This window comes from Palaemon carinicauda, chromosome 8 (genome assembly GCF_036898095.1).
Source record: "Palaemon carinicauda isolate YSFRI2023 chromosome 8, ASM3689809v2, whole genome shotgun sequence".
Classification (NCBI taxonomy): Eukaryota; Metazoa; Arthropoda; class Malacostraca; order Decapoda; family Palaemonidae; genus Palaemon; species Palaemon carinicauda.
In genome coordinates this window covers 42,909,533-42,937,420 of record NC_090732.1, presented here as the reverse complement: position 1 = coordinate 42,937,420, position 27,888 = coordinate 42,909,533, and the positions used below count along the sequence as shown (strand labels likewise).

General features: G+C 37.9%; 1 protein-coding gene across 1 annotated transcript in view; it reads right to left on the bottom strand.

Moving 5' to 3' along the window:
• LOC137645725 (putative autophagy-related protein 11) overlaps positions 1–27,888 on the bottom strand; it is a 507,493-nt gene that overhangs the window by 40,725 nt on the left and 438,880 nt on the right. Inside the window, exon 7 of the mRNA XM_068378611.1 lies at positions 11,758–11,927. Within this exon, the coding sequence (XP_068234712.1) occupies positions 11,758–11,927 (170 nt within the window). The remainder of the gene's footprint in view (positions 1–11,757; positions 11,928–27,888) is intronic.

The window sequence follows — 27,888 nt, the reverse complement described above, 5'->3', positions numbered from 1 at the left end:
CAACTATTATACAATAAACTCTAATACCCTGTGTAAAAAATCCTTACAAAAAATGGGATACCTTTTTAGTAGCAATTCAGCTGCAGCATTTAATGTCAGTGACTTGCCTTCTCATTTTCAGGCACACTTACATATGCTGGAACCCAGCAAAATTGAACTGTTATACCTCTCAGCCCAATAATGAAAAAACTAAAACCTTTAACACTAAAGGGGGACTGGAATTAAAATTTTCTAAAACCTGTAGAACATTTCTTCCATCACTAAAAATGTTAGAATTGCCCTCCTCATTTAATGCTATTTTTCAAGTGGTTAGTATGCCATATAATTCTGCAGTAAAATTAGAAGATACTAGGGAAATTGCATCTCTATAATTAGAAGTACTACTATATACTCCAAATCCAATGCCAGCATAAAATTTGCAGCCATAATTATATATAAAAGTCAATTTCCTATGTTCTTCAACATGTTCCATAGAAAGAGACCTGGCTTCTAAGTTAGTAATTTCTTATTCCAATAAAATATTTACAGAAAGATATGTCTGGTAATTTCCATGGAAGGGTTGGTGATATCCTAGCTAGGTCGTACGTTGGCCAGGACACCTTTAACTGGCCAGACATCACTACATTAGAACCTTCTCTCTTGTTAGGGCTTGTTTTCACTTTGCCTTAACTTACATCAAATAGTCTGGTGTATTCTTTATATAATCTCCTATGTCCTCATATACCTAACAACACTGAGACTACCAAACTATCCTTCTCCACTGAAGGGGTTACCTACTGCACTGTAATAGTTCAGGGGCTACTATTTTATTGGAAAGGGTAGAAGAAACTCTTTAGCTATGGTAAGCAGCTCTTCTAGGAAAAGAGCATTCTAAAATCAAACCATTGTTCTCTATTCTTTGGAAGAGCCATAGCCTCTGTGCAATGGTCTTCCAGTGTATTGGGGAAGAGTTCTCTTGCTTGAGGGTACACACGGGTACACAATCTTATTTCTCTTCCTCTTGTTTTTTCAAAGTTTTTCTAGTTTATATGTGAAAGATTTATTTTAATGTTTTTCTAGTTTATACGTGAAAGATTTATTTTAATGTTGTAACTATTCTTAAAATATTTTATTTCAATTGTTTGCTTATCTTTTTGTTTATTTATTTCCTTATTCTTCACTGGACTATTTTTCCTGTTGGAAACCTTGGGCTTATAGCATCATGCTGTAGATTAGCAAGTAATAATAATATCAAGGCTGTTTATTAATGGTTTTACCCCAAAACCATCGAGTTGAAAGGAATTTGGATGCAGCTCAATGTATGGTAAATGCCTTACAAGGTTTGCAATATGAAATGCTAAAGAATTAGGAAGTCTTTGTAATCTAAAACAATACCGAAGAATAGAAGACTTTCGATGAGGGTCTAAAGGTAATTCTCCAGCGTCAACAATGAAGCTTTGGAAAGGTGAGATTCTAAAGGCTTGTTTGGTCAATCTGATACCAGTATGGTGTATACATCTCAACTTAGTTAACACTGTTACATCTTTAACCAAATTAACTTTCAATAAGATTAAATCTATTTTGTCATTTTCTTCACCATTTGGGCTTCTTCATGTTCATGACTTTAATATTGTTTCTCAGCAATATATATATATATATATATATATATATATATATATATATATATATATATATATATATATATATATATATATATATATATATATGTGTGTGTGTGTGTGTGTGTGTATATATATATATATATATATATATATATATATATATATATATATATATATATATATCATCATCATCCTCTCCTCCTACAATATTGACGCAAAGGGCGTCGGTTAGATTTTGCTAGTTGTTCTCTATTTTGAGCTTTTAATTCAATACTTCTCCATTCATCATCTCCTACTTCGCGTTTCAGGAAGAAAAACACAAAATCATGAAAAAATTCACTGAGCTTCATATGGCAATGGAGAATGCATAAACTAAAGATTATATCAAAATTCTACTTACTTTCATAGATACAGAGTAATTAGTAAAAGTAACTCAATAAACCAAAAACATTGTTCCCTTCAAGAAAATGCAGTATTTATTCTGTTAATGTAAATTTTGAAACCAGTTGTGAGCAATGGCATCTGTATAGATTCCACAAGTCACAAGATGATATGCTACATGGTAAATTACACTTTTTGCCCTTCAGTCCTACCGCAAACCTCATAGAGAATACACGTTTGAGTTTGACCTCTGACATTCACTAGTTTTTATGTCTTTTTCTTGTTTTCAGCAAGAATTTTATTATTTCAAAAAGGATGAGACAATTCCTACATCTCGCTAACATAAGGAAGTTGAAAATTTGGGCTAATAAAAGTTCAGAAGTGGGTAATATTGGCGAACTTAGCAGAATTAGTGAAGGAGAGAGATGATGAAAGAGCAATCCTCTCGCCTAAAGAAGCAAGATATTGAGCAAAGGTATCTTCATTTATGATTAAATTATGATCAATAACTTAGTTTTGGATTATCAATATCCAAAAAGGAGCCTAAAATTCATAATAATCATGCTTTATTAATTTTGTCTTTGAAAAATACACAGAACAACTTAAAACGCCCATATTTCAAAACTATACTTATTGACCTTGAAATTCTATCTTCTCCCTTAGTTTTATTGATATGGCATTGAAATTTGGTATATAACTTAGAAAGATATATTTTTTTCTTAATTTTTTCCTTGATATATAGGGTTTACAGTATTTTCTTACCATAATGAAAAAAAATCATATCTAGTAAAAAAATGACTAATAGAAAAAAAACCTTTCTATTCTATTTCAGGTCTATATCATGTCTATATAGGGTATTAATCCCAGGTCTTAATATTAAGTATTAAGGGAGGAGATAGAATTTGAAAAACACTAATTTTCAAGATAAATCGCCTTGGCATTGCAAAACCGAAGATCAGAGGAAAATATTCTATGCAGTTTGGAGATGGCCTCAGTCACCTTATTAAGGGAGATGTCTTAAGTCACCTTATTAAAGGGTATGAATGTCAAATAACATTGGAAAACATGCTTTTAATTGCTATAATACTTTACATACACTCACAAAATTATATAAATGATTACTGGACTGTGATCTGTAATAAAATGTGGTTATATTACAGAGTCCTTACTTTCGAGACAGACGATAGCAGTTAACGGCGGTGTGTGCAAAGGAGGGAGAGAGGGAGGAAGGGAACGAGAGATCTGAACGGTAAACATATGGTATTTACACTGTTTCTTACATTACGTAGCGTAACACCCAAACTTAGAATTAACTTAACTGAACTTAGCTTACAGAATTCTTAAAAAATTTATTTTTATCTATTTCTTTTAATTCTTTTTTTTATCTTTATACTGTACTTCACTTGTCTTGGCTCCTTTTGCCTCACTCTCACTTTAACTTGCTGCAGGTCTTTTAAAAATAATACCTATCCAGGGAGCTTTGTTTCTGACTTCCTTTCAAAATGTTGTGGATATGAGTCAGGTAAGTGCTGTTAAAAAGAGCTGAAGCACGACCCAAAGACAATTTACCAGGGGGGTCTCTTTTCAATGAAATCAGAAACATCCTGCCACTTAGCCAACACTTCCTAAATCTTCCCCGAAGAAAGAAGTTTCTCTGGTTCCACCTCCTCCTCGCTACCGAGCTCTTGCAACACCTCCAAATGTTGCAACGTCTGGAACTCGATCAACTCCTCAGTCGTGAGCTCTTCATGATGCTCTTCAACAAGGTCGTTCACATCTATCTCATCTAACTCCAGCCACATAGACTTTCCGAGAGACACAATCTCTACCAACACAATGGGTTCGTATTTAGGCTGTGCTCGTATCTCAATGCAAAAATTTGCTTGGCAGCTTGCTCGTATCTCGGAATGCTTGTATGTTGGGGCTCTCGTATGTCAAGGTATTACTGTGTGTGTGGGAATGTGTGTGCAATAATTTGATTGATTGCAAATTGAAGCTCTCTTTTAACTGTTGCCAAATGTTCTTGCTCCAGAAAATGAAACAGAAAGGTCATTCATGAAATGTGTGGAGAATATCACTTTGGAACACAAAAGAAATTCCATATATTATTAGCATAAATAAAGCATTGTTAAGCCCACTACCCTTTGGAACTTATCCTTCCTAACATTTTCTTTCAGACGAGTATTTTTGACTAACCCCACATAAATGTGTTATAATGGCCGGAATAAATACAGTGGAACCTCTACACACGAACGTATCTACATCCGAATTTTCCAACATCCGAAGTAAAATTCGAGCAAATTTTTGACTCTACACCCAAATTTTATTTCGACACACGAAGTAAACATTACGCCATTGAGCGTCGAGTGCTCAGTTCTCTATTCTTGTGTGTATCGTGTGGTTGTCATGTGTTTGGTCTGTTATTAACAGTGCTTATTTTCTTCCTTTTCTCACATTTCCTTTTTGATTTTCCCTATAATCATGGTGCCTAAGAAGCTAAGTTTCAGTACTGGAAGAAGGCAATTCTTTCATTAGAATTGAAGCAAGAAATTATAGAAAAACATGAGAGCAGTGTGCATGTGAGTGATACTGTATGGCTAAACAATATGGCCGGAATAGGCCTATGATCTCGAGGATCATCAAGCTGAAGGCAGCCATTAAAGCAAATAACCATCGAAGGGGATCACCATTATTACAAGACATCGTAGCAATACCTTGGAAGAGATAGAACGCCTTTTGTTGATAAGGATAGAGGACAAAGAGATTGTTGGCAACGATTATTTGTGAAAAGGGCCAGCGTGATGGACAGAAAGAAAGGAAAAAGTGAAGCAAAGAAAACCATGATAGCATTAACAAGCTCTTTTAAATAAGACTTCTCTCTTTTTCTGTTTCTCTCTAAACATAGCATTAACATGTTCTTTAACCCTGGATAGGTACGATGGGTCGTTCGCGACCCCGAGCGTCAAAAAAAAAACAGGTTTTTCTCACGTGACTCAACCCCGTGACTGAATTTGTGGGTGATCGACCTGCAGGAGGTGTCTCCCCTACACGCTCTAGTAGTGTCCAGATGTGCATTGCTGTAGCTGTACTCCTTCCCCGATTTCTGAGACGCGTCGGGGTCGAGCGCGACCGAGTTTACCCTTCTAAGGTAATTTGCATAATTATCAAAGTTATTACGTATTATGAAATTGTCGTAGAATGGTGCAACTTGTATAGGTTATCAGTTGTGGAAAGTCTTGGTGGATTGTTTGGCTACCATGTGCATGATTTTTTTTTTAGTTAAAATGTCGTTCATCACCACGAGGACCATTTTACCGAGAGTGCCCCTTTTTCATTTTTTTTCATTTTTTTGCCAAGTTATTTTTCCGTAAGATATTGTCAAATAGTGTCGTAAAACTTTTGCTTGTTTAGTGTTGGAAAGTGTGTCTAGATGATCTGGCTACCCATGCGTGACTTTGTTTTTGTCAGATACGACGTAGTTATTGGTATATTGGGTATTTAACTGCGGTTACCAATTTCTGTTTTTTTTCAATATTTGTAAAAATTACTACGTAGTAAGGAATTGCCGTATATTATTAAATTTTTTTTCATGTTTATGTGTTAGAAAGTGTGCCTTGATGGTTGGGCTAACACGTGCATGTCTTTTTTTTTATCTGAGATGCCGTATATTAGAATGTCGGGCATTTTACCGCGAGTGCCCCTTTTTCATTTTTTTAAATTTTTTTGCCAAGTCATTTTTCCGTAAGATATTGCCAAATAGTGTCGTAAAACTTTTGCTTTTTTAGTGTTGGAAAGTGTGTCTAGATGATCTGGCTACCCATGCGTGATTTTGTTTTTGTCAGATACGACGTAGTTATTGGTATATTGGGTATTTAACTGCGGTTGCCAATTTCTGGTTTTTTTTCAATATTTGTAAAAATTTACTACGTAGTAAGGAATTGCCGTATATTATTGATTTTTTTTTCATGTTTATGTGTTAGAAAGTGTGCCTTGATGGTTGGGCTAACACGTGCATGTCTTTTTTTTTATCTGAGATGCCGTATATTAGAATGTTGGGCATTTTTCCGCGAGTGCCCCTTTTTATTTGTTTTGCATTTTTTTGCTTAGTCATGTTACCGTAAGGAATTGGAAAGTAGTGTCGCAAAACTTATATTTTTATAGTGTTGGAAAGTGTTTCTAGATGATCTGGCTACCCATGCCTATTTTTTTTTTAGCCAGATATGGCGTATATATAAGTATGTGTTCGATTTTCCTGTGATTGCCATTTTTTCGTTTTTTCCCATTTCTTTCAAAATTACTACGTACCAAGGAACTATCACAGAGTAATGATTCATTTATATGTTTATTTGTCGGAAAATGTGCCTTGATGGTTTGCCTAGCACGTGGCTGAAATTTTTTTTTTCTGAAATGTCGTATATTAGAATGGCCATTTTTCCACGAGTGCCCCTTTTTATTTGTTTTGCATTTTTTTGCTTAGTCATGTTACCGTAAGGAATTGGCAAGTAGTGTCGCAAAACTTATAATTTTATAATGTTGGAAAGTGTTTCTAGATGATCTGGCTACCCATGCCTATCTTTTTTTTTTTTAGCCAGATATGGCGTATATATAGGTGTGTTCGATTTTCCTGTGATTGCCATTTTTTCGTTTTTTCCCATTTCTTTCAAAATTACTACGTACTAAGGAACTATCACAGAGTAATGATTCATTTAGATGTTTATTTGTCGGAAAATGTGCCTTGATGGTTTGCCTAGTACGTGGCTGAATTTTTTTTTCTGAAATGCCGTATATTAGAATGTTAGCCATTTTTCCGCGAGTGCCCCTTTTTATTTGTTTTGCATTTTTTTGCTTAGTCATGTTACCGTAAGGAATTGGCAAGTAGTGTCGCAAAACTTATATTTTTATAGTGTTGGAAAGTGTTTCTAGATGATCTGGCTACCCATGCCTATCTTTTTTTTAGCCAGATATGGCGTATAAATAGGTATGTGTTCGATTTTCCGGTGATTGCCATTTTTTCGTTTTTTCCCAATTCTTTCAAAATTACTACGTACTAAGGAACTATCACAGAGTAATGATTCCTCTAGATGTTTATTTGTCGGAAAATTTTGTTTACTTCTTTTTTGATTGAATATCATCAAATTTTTTTAGCTAAAATAATATATTTTACATTTTTTTTTCGATTTTATTTCCCTTCAAAAAAATTTTTTTGGGTCAGAATTTTAATTTTATAGTCGTAAAATAATCGACAATTATCCAGCAACCCACCATACAATTTTTATGCATATCCAATAATAATTAGATTAGTAAATAACACCTTGAAATTGACATACCCTTCCTACATTTCAAGTGGCAGATTAGGGAGTCTGAGTCAGTGTGGTTGGCGGCCATTTTGTGGACATATCCGAAGCGTAAGTTGCCCTATCTATATATATTCTTGTTCCCTATAGAATTTGTGATATTTTGGTATATTTTTACCTGCATAAATATCATATTATATATTAAATATATGTATTTTTTTACGAAATTTCTAAGTACTCAAAAAATTACCTTTAGATATGGCCCCTGATATAAATGTAATTTACAAAATAATGAAGATTTTTTTACATATTTCTATTTTAGGATAACATGTTTATTCCCTAAAAAAATTAGCCACTTCCTATTTCATTTGGGTACCCAAAAAAATTCATGAAATTTGGACAAATTTTTTTGGCCAAAAAAAGTTACCCTTTTTTTCTCATTTCAGATCTTCACCTCCATGGGTCTGACTTCATCCAAAATACATCAAGATGTGTCCTAAACATTCAAGAATCAATTCCTAAAAGGATTTGTGTATATATGTATAAACTTTTTTTTTATGAATTTTTATGTCAGGTCTTTTTTTTTCTACTTAATTTTTTTAAAATATTTATAATAAATAGTTTTTCTGCAGATGAGTAGTATTTATCTTTACAGTTGTTTTAAGCATTCATTGAAGTTTTTTTTTGGCAAAAGAAAAAAGGAGGTTACTGCAAAAACTGATTTTTAAAAATTTTTTTGGCGTCGGGGTCGTTCGCGTCCGAGTATACCCTTAAAGGGGTGTCCGAGGAGCGTACCTATCCAGGGTTAAATAAAATCTCTCTCTCTCTCTCTCTCTCTCTCTCTCTCTCTCTCTCTCTCTCTCTCTCTCTCTCTCTCTCTCTCTCTCTCTCTCTCTCTCTCTCTTCTGCTGTTATAGTGTTAGATACGTCTATTATTTTTTTTCCGAGACAGAGACAGAGATTAAACAAAAATGTGTTTAGAGTACATATGATTTTTAACAGCGTCAACGAGTTGAAAAACAATTAAATGTAACTAAGGAAGTAATAACAGATAATCTGAATTCCATTATTAACTAAAACAAATATTGATACAAACACACTCGTGTGCGTATGCACAAACACACACACAGGTGCAAAAATTGCTACGCAGTAAGAGAGAGGGTCGGGGAGGAGGTAGAGATCGTGACTGCGATAACATACCGTAACTCGTCACTGAAAGTGATGGAAATAAAAAATCAAAAGAAAAAAAAATGTAAAAAACATTAAATATGAAAATAAAAAAAAATAAATAAGCTAACTTAGATTAAAATTTCCGTAGTGTAAGTTACGGTATGTTATCGCAGTCACCATCTCTACCTCCTCGCCGATCGTGTCTCCTCGTGCGTGTGTGTGTGTTTGCGCATACGCACACGAGTGTGTTTGTTTCAAAATTTGTTTTAGTTAATAAAGGAATTCAGATTCGCTGATATTGTTTTTTTAGTTACATTTAACTGTCTTTCAACTCGTTAACGCTGTTAAAAATCATATGTACACAACACATTTTGGTTTAATCTCTCATTCTTATTTAATCTTTCTCTCTCTCTCTCTCTCTCTCTCTCTCTCTCTCTCTCTCTCTCTCTCTCTCAGAAAAAATTAATAGATGCCTCTAACACTAACAGTGAATAAGAACAAGAGAGAGAGAGAGAGAGAGAGAGAGAGAGAGAGAGAGAGAGAGAGAGAGAGAGAGAGAGAGAGAGAGAGAGAGAGAGAGAGAGAGAGAGAGAGTATTTATTTAAAGAACATGTTAACACCATGTCTACCTTCTCGCCGATCGTCAGCCTCCTCCTAGTCTCCTCCTGGCGTAGCAAATCCTACACCTGCGTTGGCCTGTCTCTAAGGTAAAGTGGCAATAAAACACATTTTTTATTTATTATTTCTTTATAATTATCTTTTTTACATGCTTATTTCATATTATGCAGTCATGTTATTGTTATGTGTAATTATGTGTAGCCATTTATTAAGGATTTATTATGGGTTTTTAGGCTGAGGAACGAATTAAATGAATTACCATGTATTCTTATGGGAAAATTCGTTTCTACATCCGAACATTTTCTACATCCGAAGTTGGTTGTGGAACGAATTAAATTCGTATGTAGAGGTACCACTGTACAGGCAATTCTCACCTCTCAGATCAAAGTCTTAGGCAGTTTTAAGGATACCATATCTCCCACGTGGTAACAATTATTTAAAGAAAAAAAATATTCTCAAATGATGCTGCTTGGAGGCAAACATCTTGCAAGCAGATGGCTTGAGAGAGATTTGTACATCTCAGACTGCACAGGTTATAAAATACTCTTCTTTTCTAATACCAATACAAGCCCCTAATTAACCATTTTTTCCATCATTTTACATAAATAAGATGTCAATGATACTATATGATAGCTTTCAACTGAAAAATTGTCATTTCCTGTTTTTTAAAAAAGCTAAAAAGAGCCAGTTTCTTAAATGTTATAGGTAGTAGGTTGGCCAAGGCACCAGCCGCTAGAGAGTTATGGGGTCCTTTGACTGGCTAGATAGTACTACATTGGATCCTTCTCTCAGGTTACAGTTTACTTTCCCCCTTGCCAACAAATATACCCAAAAGTTTGACCTATTCTTTACATGTTCTTTTCTATCCTTATACATTTGACAACACTTGAGATTACCAAACAATTCTTCTTCACCCAAGGGGTTAACTACTGCACAGTAATCATTCAGTGGCTACTTTCCTCTTGGTAAGGGTAGAAGAGACTCTTTAGCTATGGTAAGCAGCTCTTCTAGGAGGACACTCCAAAATCAAACCATTGTTCTCTAGTCTTGTGCAGTGCCATAGCCTCTGTACCATGGTCTTCCACTGTCTTGGGTTAGAGTTCTCTTGCTTGAGGGTACACTCAGGCACACTATTCTATCTGATTTCTCTTCCTCTGGTTTTGTTAAAGTTGTTACGGTTTATATAGGAAATATTTATTTCAACCCAGCCACTGAGGGGGGCAAACCAGCCTCAACTTGGTGCCAGTCCCAAGCCCGGGTAAATGGGGAGGGTTGGCGACAGGAAAAGCATCCGGCCATTAAAAAATAAGCCAAAACAACTATGGTCAGTGACTATAAGAATGAAATTAATGCTAGGGCGTTCCCCTTAACCGACATGTTGGGACCTCGCCTGATCCCTCCGAAAAATCGGCAAAGGCTACTCAGTCATGGGCGGGCTGGGTTAAAGAGGCAAGCTCAGAGGAAAATATCTGAGAGGATGAGAGTAGCAACTCTGAATGTGGGGACAATGACTGCAAAAGGGTGAGAGCTGGTTGACCTCATGGAGAGAAGGAAGATTGGAGTGCTGTGTGTGCAGGAGACCAGGTGAAAGGGAAATAACGCAAGAGAACTAGGCGAAGGTTGTAAATTATATTACAGTGGAGCAAATATGGAAGGAAGAAATGGAGTAAGAATAATATTATCTAAAGAGTTGAAGGATAATTTGATTGGGGTGAATAGGAAAAATGACAAGAGTTATGAGTTTAAAGCTAGGAGTCCTATATTTCAAACTGTATTTTGAGATGGTTTGTTTAAAGGTTTACAGATTGCCCATAAATAGCAGAGGCAAGGGACTAGACAATACTCAAGAGACTAACCATATAAAGGTAAAGATATCTGATTTCATTCCAATAAACATCTTAAGAGATACGCACCAGAATGACGGCTAGGCAACCCCAACCCCCAACTCTGGTGCTCAACCAGAGCAGCATCCTGCCGATAAACAGCTTAAACTCACAATCCTGTACTGGGATTGATCTGCCACCATGCAAATACTAGGTGAATACATTACCATCGTACTAGTCAGGAGGCTATGATCAGCACAAAAGCCGGAACGTTTCCAATAGGCTACCACAACCTTATAATCTAGACCAGGTAACTCTAAAGTTTCAATTATCAAATACTATTCTAATTCTATAAATTACCTATCTCTTTCCTTCACTCATATCTCACCTTCATCTGTGTGAGAGTCTGCATTATGAACATCAGGAAAGGTTCATGAATATAAAAAGAATTTCAATAATGAATTTTTTATTTGTATACTTACATGATGTTCATATACATAGTCCACCCTCCTTCCCACTGACTTAAGGTATCAAGAGAATAGAGAATAGCTTCAAATTTGGGACTGAAATGACAAAGTCTCTGGATCGTTACAACTTTGCTTCTTGCCATTAACTGCTCGATTATTTAATTATTTTACTAGAGGTATGTGTCTAATTAAAGAAAAGAAAATGAGAAATTTTTCAAATTTTAGGAGTAAATGACAATAAACCGAGCTTTCAGTGAGGAAGCAATATGAACATCAGGGGAAATTCATAGAAATAAATGTGAAACTGGCAAAACAAAATCATGGATATTCTTTATATGAACATGTTACTATATATTCTACTCGGTACTATTTTTGTTAAGAATAGATGAAACACATAACTTACCTGATGTTTCTCACTGAAAATCTCTTCATTTATAATTCCTCTTAGGTATTCGTGCGCACCATTTAACCTCTCAGAAAGTTCTGATACTGTTACTCCAGTAAGCTTAGACTTACATTCTCTCAGGTGGTTAATGTGTGGATCTAACACCATCATATTATCTGAACCTTCATCTGAAAAAAACAATCATCAGAATGTTAACAGTTAGTATTAACTTAAAGTAGCCACACCAGTTATAAAATGGTCACCCTTTCATAGCGATTTTGAATTTTCTACTACAAAATTTTTGAAATAACAGTACCAATTATCAAAATAAAGAAAGCACAAATTTTACAATAGTTAATTCTTAGATTGTACAAGTGCAATACAGTAATGACATATTGCTATATAATAAACTAATAATAAATGATTTCCATTTGGATTAAAATACATTCACTGTAAAGCTGGGAACAGTAGTCATTTACTTAAGTGTATAGCAATACTCAGGGGATTATATGTGGGACAATTTTTTTTTTATATGGGACATTACAACATTTTGTTCTCTTCCATAGGATGGCAACTTTATAAATGTATTCTCAAAACTTGCGTTGTATCATAATCACAACCTTGAGTATAAGTTACCTCACTAAAGGGTTTGCTCTCGAACACATTCCTTTTAGTGCCTTGTCTTTAAAATACCGTTTTTCCTCTTTTCAAAATCTTGTCCTTAATCACTGATTTTTTAATCAGCAACTTTAAATCCATCATTGCTGTTCTCCCTCTGGACTGTTTCCTTTTCCAGGCTGAAACATTTAAACCTATTGGAAATTTTTATTAATCAATTTGATCGAGATTTATGAATATTTGTCATATGGCCTGGCAAAGGGGCTGGAGGGTCATTATCACCCATTGGCAAACAGGGAAAATCCTGCAGCTATACTATGAGGTAAAAGTTATGAGACTGAACAGCAAGATGTAAGAAAAGAAGTAGGAAGGTGGATGATGTAAAGTCCTTTAAGTAATAAAATCTGAAGTTTCATTAGACTTTTAGGTTTAAAGTACAGTAAACAGTATTTGCTTACAAAAATGCCAATACAAATAAGAAAAAATAGGACAATAGAGCAGAAGGCTTTACAGCAACATTACAGCCTCTAACATCATACAGTAGGGTCCCGAAATATGCACAAATTAGATCGATCAACGTTCCCGTATAAATGGAAAAAAGCATATTTTGAAACACATAACTAAGAGGAATAATTCCACTAGGGCCATAGCAAATGCAAACTTAACTATTCAAAGGTTTTTTTTTACAACCCATTTTCAATACTTTCTATGTACTGGAAAGTAGTAGGTAGTAAGTTGGATAAGGCACCAGCCACCCGTTGAGATCTACCGCTAGAGAGTTATGGGCTCCTTTGACTTCCACTGCCTTGATGTAGAGTTCTCTTTGCACAGTATTCTATCTTATTTCTCTTCTCATTGCTTTTTTCTTAAAATATTTTATTTTATTATTAATTTATTCTCTTGTAGTTTATCTATTTCCTCATTTCCTTTCCTCACTGGGTTACTTTCCCTTTTGGAGCCCTTGGGCTTATAGCATCCCACTTTTCCAACAAGGGTTGTAGCTTAGCAAGTAATGATAATAATAATAATAATAGTTATACTATATTTTTTCAAATATTAATCAGTTCAAATGAATAAATAAAATATTTAAAATGTTTTAAAGTTTTAACTTGAAAAAGGTTAAAATTAAAACTAGGATTGGTGTAAATACCGTGTATTTCCTCCTTATAACACAACCAAAATTGGGACAAATTTTAATTAATTCAAATCTTATCCGTTGTATAAGACAACTGGTGAATAGCAAAACCATTACTGTATAGAAGTGCTTTTGTTGTATCATTAAAGATCCAAAATTAATGAAAAAAATGCGATTTTAAATCATGCGTTTCCTAAACACTACTAAAAGCACACCATCTAAAACGGAAACCACAGTTTTGTTTACGTTCATCTCTGATCATCATGAAAAAACTAATGCATTTACACATCTGTGTTTAGGTAAGTTTTTTTCAGCAACAGCTATCTTACCAAGTATTGATTATATAGTGATTTTGTTATTAGGCCTACTAACGTTGTTTTACTTACTTCTTGATAGAGCTACGAAATAAATCAAATGAATGCGATTTGTATTGTTTTTTCCTAAATACGCCACCTAAAGCTGAAACCTTCCATTCGTTTACCAAATGGTCCATCATCGACCATAATTAACAAACGAATGCATTAAACACAAATGTTCAAAGTGATAACTAACAATATTAGGAGTTTTTGGTACATATAATGTTATTAAAATTACTTTATTTAGTATATCCACATAAATTGCTACATATATAGCAAAACTGGAAAACCATTTTGTTTGCATTTAATTATCAATAGCAAACTGCCGCTAATGACAGTATGATAATTTACAATAATTCTAATCTAAACTGTTACGAATGATAATTGTCCATTCCATATCCAAAATACTTTTCCTAACTTCAGTTATAAGTAAGTTTGATATCGTATTGGCAATAAAGTCTCCAATTAATATGAAATTTTCCCGATCTAAGAATAAATTTTGCAAATTATAGTTACAGGAGGGTTGATTGTATATATAATACAAAAGGTATTATTATTATGATGTAATTCAACTCCAGATAATTGAAATTCTGAAGTATTGAATATAATAGCATCTTAAATTTCTTTGTTATGAATATAGATCAGTCTTTAATGTTTCAGTAGAAAGAACCAAAGCAAGATGCTAGATTCCAATTTCCTAAGGAAGGGATAGTATCGTTTAGTGTGCTGTAGGCATATTGCAATTGGGATATATTTTTTAAGCCTCGAATTTTCCACAGATGCAAATGGTTTTTAAACCATTATTATTCTTTTTAATTATGTATGAATTGTGCATTATGGCAATGGACATGGAATTACACAGCGGAGGGTAGTATTTCTGCTTATTTGATTGCAGTTGGGCTTCTGTTTAACTGTGCAAGCATTACCTTTTTATTAGATTTTGCTTATTCATATTTAATTTCATGATGCTTACTTTGATTATTATTTGTTTGCTTATCATTTGAATTAAGCTTAAATTTTTCTATAAATTCTTTGAGATGAAGAGTAACAGTTACACATTTCTTTATCTGATGGTTAACATATGCAACCAGCATTGTGGGTTTCTAATCTACCATATTGTTTTTTATTTTTGTTATTGACAGTTTTCAGCCAGAGTATTAATTCTAAGTATATTCATGTTTTTTAACAACAAGAAATTGAGAAATAAAGGAAACATCGTAGTTTAGTGAAATTTTGTGGGCCTTTTTATTTCAAGTTCTGTTTTGAGCAAAATAATTGATTTACCTGTTATGCCTTTAAGTGCATATGGCTTTATTTCTCCAATGGGTATATTGTTAATCAGATCTGCTTTAGATTGATTGATTGATTTGAAGTTTTCTGGCATCCTAACATCGAAGATCATTCATGTCGATATTGTTTATTATAAGTAAAAATTAAAGAAATATTCAATTAAAACCATATGGGCAAAGACATTGTTATAAAATCTAAATAGCTTATAGAAGACCTGCTTTAAAAATAAATCTAAAAATGCTGCTAGCATAGTATAATGCATCCTGCCCACGAATCTTGGCAAGGATGAACCTGCCATCCTCACCCTAAAACTCACAGATATCTATTTCTTAAGGTGCTAAAGTGGGGCATTCAGTCAATAAGTGCCTCACTGTCAGGAATACCAAACAGCCGTTATAATATGGCTGGTGTTGGCCAGTCATCAGAAACTTGTGCGTCAATCGAGTGTGACCTATGCGGCGACAACAAAGATTAGTCTCCCACTTTCGAGGTATCATGTTATACCTCCAAGGAGATATAACATTTGTTATTTCTCTCATCTTATTTTTATGTAAGTTATCCCAATGCTGTTGCAATTATCAAAAAACAAACTCTTAATGCATTGTACAAAATCATTTCATAGGATGGGATAGCTTCTTGGTAGCAATAAAGCTGCAGCATGCTTTGCCAGTAAATCTGCCTTCTCATTTCCAGGCACACTTACATGTGCCAGAACCTAGCAAAATTGAACTTCTCAGCCCAATAATAAAAAGCCACTCAAAATTCTTTAAAACTAGAGGGTTACTGGAAAAAATTTTGAACCCTGTAGAACTATTCTTACATCACTGAAAAAAAGGTAAAATTGCCCTTCTCTTTTAATGCTATTTTTTTTTCAATAGCGGTTAGTATGCCATATAATTCGCCAGTAAATATAGAAGATACTCTGGGAAGTGCACCTCTACAATTAAAAGTACTAGTATATACTCCAAATCCAATGCCAGCATTAGGTTTGGAGCGAGCCATTAGTATATATAAAAGTCGATTCCCTATGTTCTTCATTATGTTTTATAAAGAAGCCTGGCTTCTAATTCAGTCATGTTATTTTATATTCCCATAATATATTTACAAAAAGATATCTCCGGTAATTTCCATGGAGGGGTTGGTGATATTCTAATTTTTTTTCTAGCTATACCACGACTATTTATTAATTGTTGTACCCAAAAATCATAAGGTTGAAGAGATTTTGAGTCCAACCTGAATGCCTTACTACTGAAGTCTGAAATGCTAAAGAACCAGGAAGTATTTGCAACCTAAATAGAAGAAAAGAAGACTTTCGATAAAGGTCTAGAGGTATTCCTCCATGTCAACAAGGAGGTTAAGAATAGGTGAAGTTCTAAAGGCTTCTGTGGTGTATAGGATTTGCATCGACTACTTGAGAATTACTGTATATGGATTCTTGTGGACCTTGACCAGCACTACTAGCTTGGTAGCTTGTTTAGTAACGACTTCATTTTCAGGTTCAGAGGCAGGGAGTTGAGGCGATGTTTCTATATCTGCAACAATTGGATTTGTTGCATTTAAAAGTGAACTTGCCTGTGAATTAACTGCAGGAGAAACTTCTTTGGGCTTGGTAAAACATTCTTCATTACTTACTTCTTTTTGTATTTTGGAGTTATGCTTTTAACTACCCCTATTTTCTCTTAGATTTTGATTTATGAGATTCTAGTTCAATCATCTCTACCTGCAAGAGATTTTCTATTTCTTTGGTGGTGTCAGTAAGTAGTAGTAAGAGTGTCAAACTTATTCTGTACAGAAATCTGGGCCTCTTGCTTAAAATTATTATTTTCAATTGTACTGTTATTTCACTTTAGGTTTACACTATTGAAATGCATATGCATAGATGATGGTTTGAGAATAACGACAGCAGTGCTTGAATTCGATGGTTTTATAGAATTCAAATAGGATGACCCTGTATTTGTACCTAATAAAGTGTTAGGAATAGAGTTCTTCAAATGGTTGATTTTTGACGACTTGATAGTGAAGGTGGTAATATTATTCTGAAAATTTCCACTTGCAAAAGAACGAGTAGATTTTGAAGTTCGTCAAATCAAGTGGACTGGATACTACAGAGGAAAAGACCATGTTTTGAGAACCCTTGCTATTCAGGTGTTTTATTCTGGCTACAACAAAGGTAATATACTAATTATTAGGTATCACTTGCCCCCATCCCCTTGAATAGGTGATGTCATAGGACAGACCAAGTAGCTCGCTGACACTCTTGGCAGAGGTCAGAGCTAGCAGAAAGACCGACTTCAGAGCCAAGTCATGATCTGATGCTTGGCAAAGAGGTTCGTACTACGCTCCTGTAGTACTTGCGCTACATTCCAAGGTGGTCTGACTTCCAACTGAGGGTAGGTGCACTCAAAATTCCGTATGAGGAGAGACAATTCCATCACGGAGGAAATGTTAACTCAGTTCACTCTAAAAGCAAGGCTTAAGGCTGAGTGATAGTCTTTGACCGCTAAAACTGAACAAAGCTTTTCCTTCCTGAGATACAACAAATCCTCTACTATCATTGGAATATTGTCACTCAGATGAGTGATACCGTCCATGACACCAACCACAAATGACGGACCACTTTGCCTGATATACTACAGCAAACGGCTTCTGGACATATCCTGGCCTTCTCTTTGTAACTGGTTTCAAAAAGCCTCTCTTTGTGAGGAGTTGCTGGATAACCTCCAGGCATGAAGATGAAGCGATGGGATCTCTTGGTGGAAGATCTTATCGTCCGGTTGTATGAGTATATCGGGAAGTAGAGGAACTCCCTTTGGTGCTTCTATGAGCAGATGCAGAAGGTTCAGAGACCATTCCGCATGCTGCCAAATGGAGCTAACAGGGTGATCAAGAGATCTTGCAATACCCTGATCTTGTTTAGGAGCCTCATTACTAGGCAGAAGGGGATTAATGTGTACAATAGACCTCTTTTCTATCCAACCTATGTTGGAAGGCTTCGTGCAAGACTGCCTGGGGATCCAGTACTGGAAAGCCGTACATCAGAAGTTTACGGTTAGAGACGTCGCGAACAAGTTCATTGTCGGTGAACTCCACAAAGTCAAAACTCTGTTGGCTATCTGTTGTTTCAAAGACCATTTGGAACCTACTATCCAAGTCCTCCTGCTCAGATTGTCTGCTAGCACATTCTTTTTGCCCGGGATGAAACGGGCTGATAGGGCAACCAAGTTGTCTTCAGTCCATCTGAGGATTTCCATACTTAGTTGGAGAAGCTGTGAAAAACTACCTCCTTGTTTGCTTATATGCGACACTACTGCGGAGTTGTTGCTCTTCGGTAACACAGAGTGCCCTGAAAAGAACTGATGGAATTGCTTCAGAGCTAGAAAGGCTGCTCTTATTTCTGGAAGGTTTATATGGCATTATCGCTTTGCTTCCGACCAAAGCCAGGATACCCTGAGGTGCAACGGGTGAGCTCCCATACTTCTTTTGATGAGTCTGTGAAGAACAACAATTCTGGGGGAGAGGAGAGAAGGTCTACTCCCCTCAGCAGATTGGTGCCTGACACCCACAAACTCGGGTCTCTCTTCTGCTCAGACCCTACCGGCACCAGAGTGTTCAGTGGGTCAAGATGCTGAGACTAAAAGGTCTTCAGCTGCCACTGTAGGGAGAGAATATTTATGTGACTGTTGGGAACCAGCTTCTCCATAGAGGTTAGGTGTCACAGAAGCCTTTGGCAACAAACTTCTGGTATCTGTCCTGTGAAAAAAAGGTGATTGATTGATTGATTTGCAGTCTTCTGGCAACCTAACATCAAAGGTCATTGTCACCGCCATCGTTTATCATACATAAAGAATAAAATAATATTCAATTAAAATCATGAAAGTGATGATGTATTTCTAAATTTTAAATGGCTTTCAGAAGATCTGCTTCTGAAATAAATTTAAAAATACTGCTAACACAGTAAAACAAATCCTACCCAAGAACCTTGGCAAGGATGAACCTGTAATCCTCACCTCGAACATCAAACATATATCTATTTCTTAAGATGCTAAAATTGGGGCATTTGGTCAACAAATGCCTCACTGTTAGGGGTACTAAACAGTCGTAGCAATATGGCCAGTGTTGGCCAGTCATCAAAAACTTGTGTCAACCGAGTGTGACCAATGCGGAGACGACAAAGAGTAGTCTTCCACTTTCGGCGGATCATGTTATACATCAAAGGAGATATAACATTCATTATTTGTCTTACATTATTTCAATCTAAGCTACCCCAATGCTGTTGCCAGTTATTATAAAAGAAACTTTTAATGTTTGGTAAAAAAAATCATTACAAGGGATGGGATAGTTTATTGGTAGCAAATTCAGCAGAAGCATTCTTTGGCAGTAAATCTGCCTTCCCATTTCCAGATACACCAAAGTGTGCCAGAACTCAGAAAGATCAAACTGTTTTACCTCTCAGCCCAATAAAAATGCTACTGTAAAATCTTTAAAAGTAAAGGATTACAAGAATTAAAAACCTCTAAAGCTTGCCAAACACTTCTTTCATCATTAAATATTGTAAAATTGCCCTCCTCTTTTAAAGCTACTTTTCCAATAGCAGTTAGTATGCCATTTAATTTGACAGTATATATAGAAGATAATACGGGAAGTGCACCACTAAAATTAAAAGTACTAATATATACAGTACTCCAAATCCAATGCAAACATCAGATTTAGAGCCATGATTACATATAAAAGTTAATTCCCTATACTCTTCAACATGTTCCATAAAGAGACTTGGCTTCTAATTCAGTCAAGTTTTATTTAATTTCAATAAAATATTTATAGAAAGATATATCTGGTAATTTCCATGGAAGGTTGAGGATAGTTGGGGTGCAACTCAAAATATGTTGAAGCCTTACAAGGTTTGCAGTCTGAAATGCTAAAGATTCAGGAAGTATGCAACATAATCCAATGTTAAAGAATAAAATCAGGGGACGTATACTAGATACAACACAGCAATCTTCACCCTGAATAGATTTAACTCTTTGATGTAAGGGGGACAAGTGGCAAAATAAGAGGGTGACGTTCTAGGTACCCGGTGGACCTCCATCCCTACTACTACTGCGAAGCCATTCCTTTACTTGTCGTTAAGCAGAAATGGCCGCAGATAAAGTAATTTGGGGAGGGCTCAGCAAAAGGGTGGGTCCATCAGGACGACATGGCACTCTCACCCAAAAATTGATTTTTCACTTTGCTCAAAATCTGTTTTTTGGGCTCGGGCCATGTCGTCCTGATGGAAGCATACTAGAGAATTAACTTGAAATTACTATAGTTGTGGGTTTGTGTATGTGCCTTCCACCTTGAATGGATTTCCTTATCTGGTCTACTAGACCTGTATGTGAAATTCCAGGTAACTGTCATTTTCACTAAGCCTGGAGCTGGTTTAGTGCTTCCTGCCCCCTGCAGGGAAAGTGTCGACATCGTCGATAAGGATTCAAGGTTTGTATTTCCTTAGGAACAGAAGGGATAACTTTAGAGCTTACCTTTTTACTTAACATGAGAATGTAAGATTTGTTCTTATGGAATTCTGTATCCTGATTTCAAGTTCTACGCCCTTATAGGGATTAAATAAAACTCTAGCATATTTTATTTGTCTGTAACTGGGGTAACAGTAATAAGACACAAATACTTTTTAGTATTTTTATTTTGCAACTAATTTATCAAATGTAGTTACAATAGAGTATGAATCTGATCCAGCATTAAAACACATCAGAGTCCATATTTTCTCCTGTAGAAAAAATATATAATTTCATTATCGGAATAACGCCACTCAGTGGAGATGTAAAACCAAATCAGTCTGACATGTTCAGATGTTGGGAAATGCATAAACACTGTGACGCAAACATTCACTCTGCACTAGTGTTATTGGTCAGATATGCACCTATATGAAACAATATGTTAATCATTACTGTGATTTGCACTAGAAGGTAGGTATACCCATGCACCCGATGCACTGGAAAGTCCCAAAAACAGTCCACTGTTCATCGCAAGACTAAACGACAGGTTTAATCACACTACCTGCCGCCACCACAAAATGTTTTATTTCACGTACTTGCTTCGCATGGTGTTTGTAGAAGACCCCGGATGATCTCCATCCAGTGTATGAGCAGTGTCTTTCAAAGTCCACATATTGAAAGAAGTTCAACGAAGAAGCAACTTTCCTCAGATTGTGACCTGCGGGTGTACTGTCAGGATCCGCTCTGCGAATAAAGTAGGTGAGCTTCGCTCTGTTATCTTAAGGATAGGGTTGATCCTGAGGTTTCGCCTCTGAAGAGCTGTTCTCCCTTGAAGTCTGAAGTTCTTCAAAGATAGACCTTAAGACACTCTACTGGGCACAGAAAAGCATCTTCTTTCAGTGGGCAGATTCTCCAAGGACCCCACCTCGTAGTGGGTAGCTCAATCTTGGCAAGAAAGGCAGGATCAGGAAAAAGGTTCAGTTCTCCTGTCTAGGAACTGAATATGGCCTTCGTTTCTGGATAAGGCCACTATTTCCCTTACTCTAGCCCCTGAGGCTATTGCAAACAGATAAATGACTTTCTGTGTTAAATCCTTTAGAATACAATCCTCATTGTTTAGGTTCGAAGCATAGTGCAAGACTTTGTCCAAAGACCACGTGATGGGTTTTGGAGGGGTTGCTGGCTTGAGTCTAGTGCATGCTTTTGGGATCTTATTAAAGATTTCACTAGAGAGGTCCACTTCAAAGGCGTACAGAAGTGGTCTAGCCAGGGCTGACTTACACGAAGTAATCGTAGTAGAGGTCAGGCCTTGTTCGTGTAGGTATATGAAGAATGCGAGACAAAAATCTATCGATATTTCTGTCAGTTTCCTTGATTTCACGAAGGAAACCCATTTCTTCCATGACGATTCATATTGTCTCTTAGTCAAACTTGACTTATACTCTTCGATGAAGTTAACTTTATCCTTCGAGATTCCAAACTTTTTGTTCACCGCTAGGGCAAGAAGATCATGAGATGTAGGTTGTTGGTTCTCGAAGATGAAGTGTACATAGTCGACTTCTGGACCAGTTGAGATAGTACTGGATCCTGTAGAGGAAACAGCTTCAGTTTCAGCTCTAGAACTAGAGAGAGCCAATTGCTTTTAGGCCACTTGGGGCCACTACTACTGTTGTCCCTCTGAAGGATCTTAGCTTGTCGAGGACTCTTAGAAGGAGAATGGTTGGTGGAAACAGGTAGATACGATTTCGTCTGTTCCAGTCCAGGGACATGGCGTCCATCGCCTCTGCTTGAGGGTCCATATAAGGGGCTAGGTAACGAGGTAGTTTCTTGTTGTCGCTCGTTGTGAAGAGGTCGGTCTGCAGTTCCGGCACTTTTTCCGAGATGAAGGAGAATGAGTCTGCGTCTAGGGACCATTCTGTCTCTATGGGCTTTCGCCTGGATAGATTGTCCGCTGTCACGTTGCGGAACACTTGTAGGTGAACTGCTGATAGGTGCCATCCCTTCCTCCTTGCCAGGTAGAAGAAAATGGCTAATATCACATGGTTGATGTGAGGCGATCTCAAGCTTGTCAATTTAAACATTATACTATCACCTCGTTGTCCAGGACCAATCTGATGTGGATTCCTCTGCGAGGGGACAGTTGCTTCAACGTCAAGAAAACTGCCAAAGCTTCCAAAATGTTGATATGAAAGGTTTTGAACTAGTGCGACCAATTCCCATGCAATTTTCTGTCGTGAGAATGACCTCCCCATCCTTCCAAGGAGGTGTCCATGTGTATCACCACTAATGGTTGTGGTGGTTGCAGGGGAATTGTCCATGCTAGGCACTTGGCTGTTGACCACGGCCTTAACTGCCTGTACAACAGATTCGGAGTCAACCTTAGTTGATCTCTTCGAGCGTTTGATGTGTATCTTCTCCAGACTCCTTACGCATATTTTAGACGTGCTTTTAGCACCGGGTCTGTCAGTGCTGCGAACTGGAGAGAGCCCAATACTCTTTCCTGTTGGCGTCTTGAAATACTCTTGTGATGGATTAGTGTCCTGACAGATCCCTCAATCTCTTTCCTCTTCTAGGATGGAATGGAGAGGTGGTGTGACTTCAAGTCCCATTGGATTCCTAGCCACTGGGACTGCTGAGCTGGAGAAAGGCGAGACTTCTTGTGATTGATCTTGAAGCCCAGGTGTTCCAGGAACTGGATTACGCTGTTGGCTGCCTGCAGACAAGTAGCCTTTTTGGATGCTGCCCATACCAGCCAATCAATCGTCTAGATATGCTACCACTTGAACTCCTTCGGAGCGTAGCTGCTGGACGATTGTGTCTGTTAGCTTCGTGAATATCCATGGGGCTGTCTTGAGTTCGAAGGGCATTGCTCTGAAGAAAATTCATCTTCTGTAGCTTGAATCCTAGGTAGGAGGAGAAAGGGTGACTCACTGGAAGATGCCAGTAGGCATCTGCTAGGTCTATTGAGACTGTGTACGCCCCTTTTTGTAGAAGGGTCCTCATGTGTTGCCAAGTAAGCATCCGGAACTTCTTGTTCTCGATGAACTTCTTGAGTGGAGACAAGTCTAGAACGACTCTGAGTTTGTCTGAGTCTTTCTTGGGAACACAAAACAGCCTTCCCTGGAATTTGATGGACTTCGCTTTCCTTATTACTTTCTTGTTCAAGAGTTCTTCTAACAATGGGGTGGAGAGTTGGAAGAATTCTGGAAAACTGGGTGGAGTTCTGCTCCATTTCCACCCGAGTCCATTCGTGATTAGGCTGTGGGCCCAGGGATCGAAGGTCCAGCGATCCAGAAATAGATACAGTCTGCCCCCTACCTGGAGCCCCTCATTGCTTTGGGGGTCCTGCGGATTTGTTTCTGCGACCACGTCCTCATCGGCCCCTAGAAGAGTTACCTCCGGGAGAACTTTTCTTAGGGGCTTTTCCTTTCTGATTGGGGTGAAAGGAAGTCGACTGCCTCTCAAAGTTAGGGTTAAACACTGGGACTGGGCTACCAGTTGTTGAGGGACCATCTGGAAGGTGGTCTGAGGCATCGTGGTCATAGTCACGACAGGAAGTTGTGCAGGTCAGCATGGTCTCCTTGCCTTTTTATTCTTGGGCTGGGGACCTCTGTCCGAAGAAGATTTCCTCTTTGAGCTCATGCCCCACTTTTGGAGAAGGTTCCTGTTCTACGTGGCTGCTCTTGCTATGATCTCTTGGACCAGTTCTAATGGGAAAAGGTCTTTACCCCAGATGCTCGAGGTAATCAGCTTCCTTGGTTAGTGTCTTATGGTTGCTGAGGTCAAAACAAACTCTCTGCAGGCTCTCCTTGCTCTGAGGAAAGCATATAAGTCTTTCACAAGAGTACCCATGTGAGACTTAGCCAGGAAGATGAAAATTTCTGGGGCATTATGTAGACCTGCACTCATTTCCAGGCAGTTCTGATGAGAAAGGGAGGCCGTAAGTCTCTCCTCCGTCTCCTGTTCCCTCCTCAGAAGATGGTCTGGCAACTTCGGAAGGTTCTTATTGAACTGCTGGCCTGCTATCTCTGGATCCAACTTAGAGACGGAGAAGGTTAGGTGGATATCCTTCCACTTCTCCTCGCAGGTAGGTAGTGCTAGAGAGAATGGTTTGCATTCCTCTAGGGTTGGGCAGGGTTTTCCCTCGTCGACTGCCTTGACGGCAAAGTCTAGTGCTTTCTCCGAAAATGGGAAAGAGATGGAGAAAGGAGCAAGAGTACTAAGACTTTGGAGTTGGTGTACCCAGCTCCTTTCAGGGCTTTCAGGAGGATGGCTTGCACCTTGTCATGCTCGAAGACAATGACCTCTTTGGGTACCATTTCCTCATGGGCTGCATGTTCATCCCGCAGTCTCACGTAACAGTCTGCAGTCTGGGTAAGTTGAAACGTTAGGCCAGAACTCAAGGTCTTCAATCAGTTTGACCCCCAACTTATTCGAGACGAATAGTTTCCCGTTCATCATGGGCATATGCTCCGCATACCTCAGGGGGTTGGTTTCAGAGAAGTGAGGGAGATCCAACACTCTAAGGGGCTTCTTATTGGTGCCCTTGGTAGGTCCAGGGCGGTCCGCTCTCTCCTGCAACAGTATCTGCTGCTGCTGCCTGAGTGATTCTCTCATCGCCTCTAGTTCCTTTTGGAACAATTCCATCATCTGCTGAATTGAAAGAAGGATCTCTTCGTTCTTGTCGGCATGTGCAACTGGTTGTGGAGTTGGGGCTGAAGAAGTTGACGGCATAGGTTGGTATGCCGTCATGGCGAACTGAGGGTCTTCGGTTGCCATTGAAACGGATCCTTCTTCCTCCACTTGTGGATGTTCCATGTTTTCTTAAGGGCCTCCTTGCAGTAGGTCCTGCACAGTGTCAGTGGACACTTCTGACATCCTTTCTTGGTAGAGGTCCATGCCTTTCAGTGCCTTATTTATGTCTGCGTCGAGCTTCATTTGTATGAAGGGAGGCTGGATATGTTCCTTGGGCACCACCGCGTTTGGACGAGCCTTCTGCTTAATGATCGTCGAGATCGTAGACATATTCCAGCCATATCGTAGAGCCAGATCACTCACATACACACTGCGATCATGTTTTTCTATAATTTCTTGCTTCTATTCTAATAAAAGCATTGCCTTCTTCCTTTTCTCACCACCACTAATACCTGTACCGAAACTAAGCTTCTTAGGACCCATGACTATACGTAAAATAAAAAATGAAACGTAAGAAAAGGAAAATAATAAGCACTGTTAATAACAGATCGAACAGAAGACAACCATACGATGCGCACGAGAACAGAGAACTGACCGACTCGATGCTCAATGGCGTCCCTCCGACGTGCTCCGGTCTACCCGCGTAAACAAGATCTACGTTGGATGTTGGAGCATGACTTCAGGTGTCAAGACAAAAATTTGATCAAATTTTACTCTGGATGTTGGTACGATCGTATGTAGAGGTTCCACTGTATATGTATATTTATATGTATGTATATATATACAGTGGTACTTCTACATACGAATTTAATCCGTTCCACAACCGACTTCGGGTGAAGAAAATGTTCGGATGTAGAAACGAATTTTCCCATAGGAATACATTGAAATAGGATTAATCCGTGGTTGAGCCCAAAAACCTATGATAACTCCTTAATAAATTACTACACATAATTACACATGACAATATGCACTCTAAATTAAATAAGAGACATGTAAAAAAGAATAATTATAAAGAAATAATAAATAAGAAACGGGTTCTTAGCATCACTTTACCTTAGAAAGTCCAGCGCAGGTGTCGGTCTTGTTACACAGAGAGGAGGCGGACGGGCGGCGAGGAGGTAGAGAGGGTGACTACGATAAACGTACACTACCGTAACTTATTCTAACTTCCACTAAGTGAACTTTAACCTAACTTAGCTTATTTATTTTTTTTATTTTTATATTTTATATATTTTTTACATTTTCTTTTTTTCTTTTTGATGATTAATTTTAATCACTTTCACTCTCTACACTTAAAATTGATTGAATTTTTTTCTCTTCATTCTTTGCCATTTTCTTTGAACCACTTCCTTCCTCTTCATCACGAGTTCGCTTCGTAGTTTTTTTTAAAGAAGCTATCGATAGAAAGTTGCTTGGTACGGCTTTTCAGAATGTTTCGAAGATGAGTTAGGCAAACATCATCGAACTGCGCAACTACATGACAAACCTGCAATTTTTTTGGATGGCATTTGTCGATGACGTCAACCACGTCTTGATATTTTCCTAACATCTCTTTTATTTGCGCCGAACCTAACACATGTTCTACCTCCTCGATCCCTTCCTCGTCATCACTCATGTGCTCAGACATAGCATGGAGTTCCTTGAGCTCCTCTGTAGTAAGTTCGTCGTGATGTTCGGCGACGAGTTCCAGTATGTCATCTGCGTCGACCTCCAGACCCATGAACTTGCCAAGGGAGACGTTTTCCTCTACGTCTTCCACTACACCCACCACGGGATCAGGTTCGGGGTCAAAACCCTCAAAATCTCGGGGAGAATCTGCATCAGGCCACAGCTTCTTCCAGGCAGAATTGAGGGTTCGTCGAGTTAATCCCACCCAAGCCTGATCTATGATCTTCAAGCAGTGCACGATGTTAAAGTGGCTTTTCCAAAATTCACGCAAAGTTAAGTTTGTGCTTTGCGTGATATTAAAGCACTGCTTGAATAGGTGCTTGGTGCAGAGCTTCTTGAAGTTCGAGATGACTTGCTGGTCCATGGGCTGGAGGATAGAGGTGGTATTCGGTGGAAGATACAGCACCTTCATGAACTTGAATTCTTCGAAGATATCATCTTCAAGTCCGGGGGGGGGGGGGGGGGTGAGCGGGTGCATTATCAAGGCATAGCAGGCACTTTAAAGGCAATTTCTGCTCATTTAGATACTTCTTCACAGAAGGACCGAAAACTTGGTTAACCCATTAGACAAAGAACTACCTAGTGACCCAGGCCTTCGAGTTGGATCACCAGAAAACATGGAGCTGGTCCTTATCCACATTCTGTGCCTTAAAGGCCCTAGGGTTCTCGGAATGGTAAACCAGTAAGGGCTTGACTTTAAAGTCCCCGCTAGCGTTGGCACATAGGGCAAGAGTCAACCGATCCTTCATTGGCTTATGCCCAGGCAATTTCTTCTCTTCGGCGGTGATGTAGGTTCGACTGGGCATCTTCTTCCAAAACAGCCCGGTTTCATCACAATTGAACACCTGCTGCTCTACGTAGCCTTCTTCCTGCACGGTCCTTTCAAAGCTCTTCA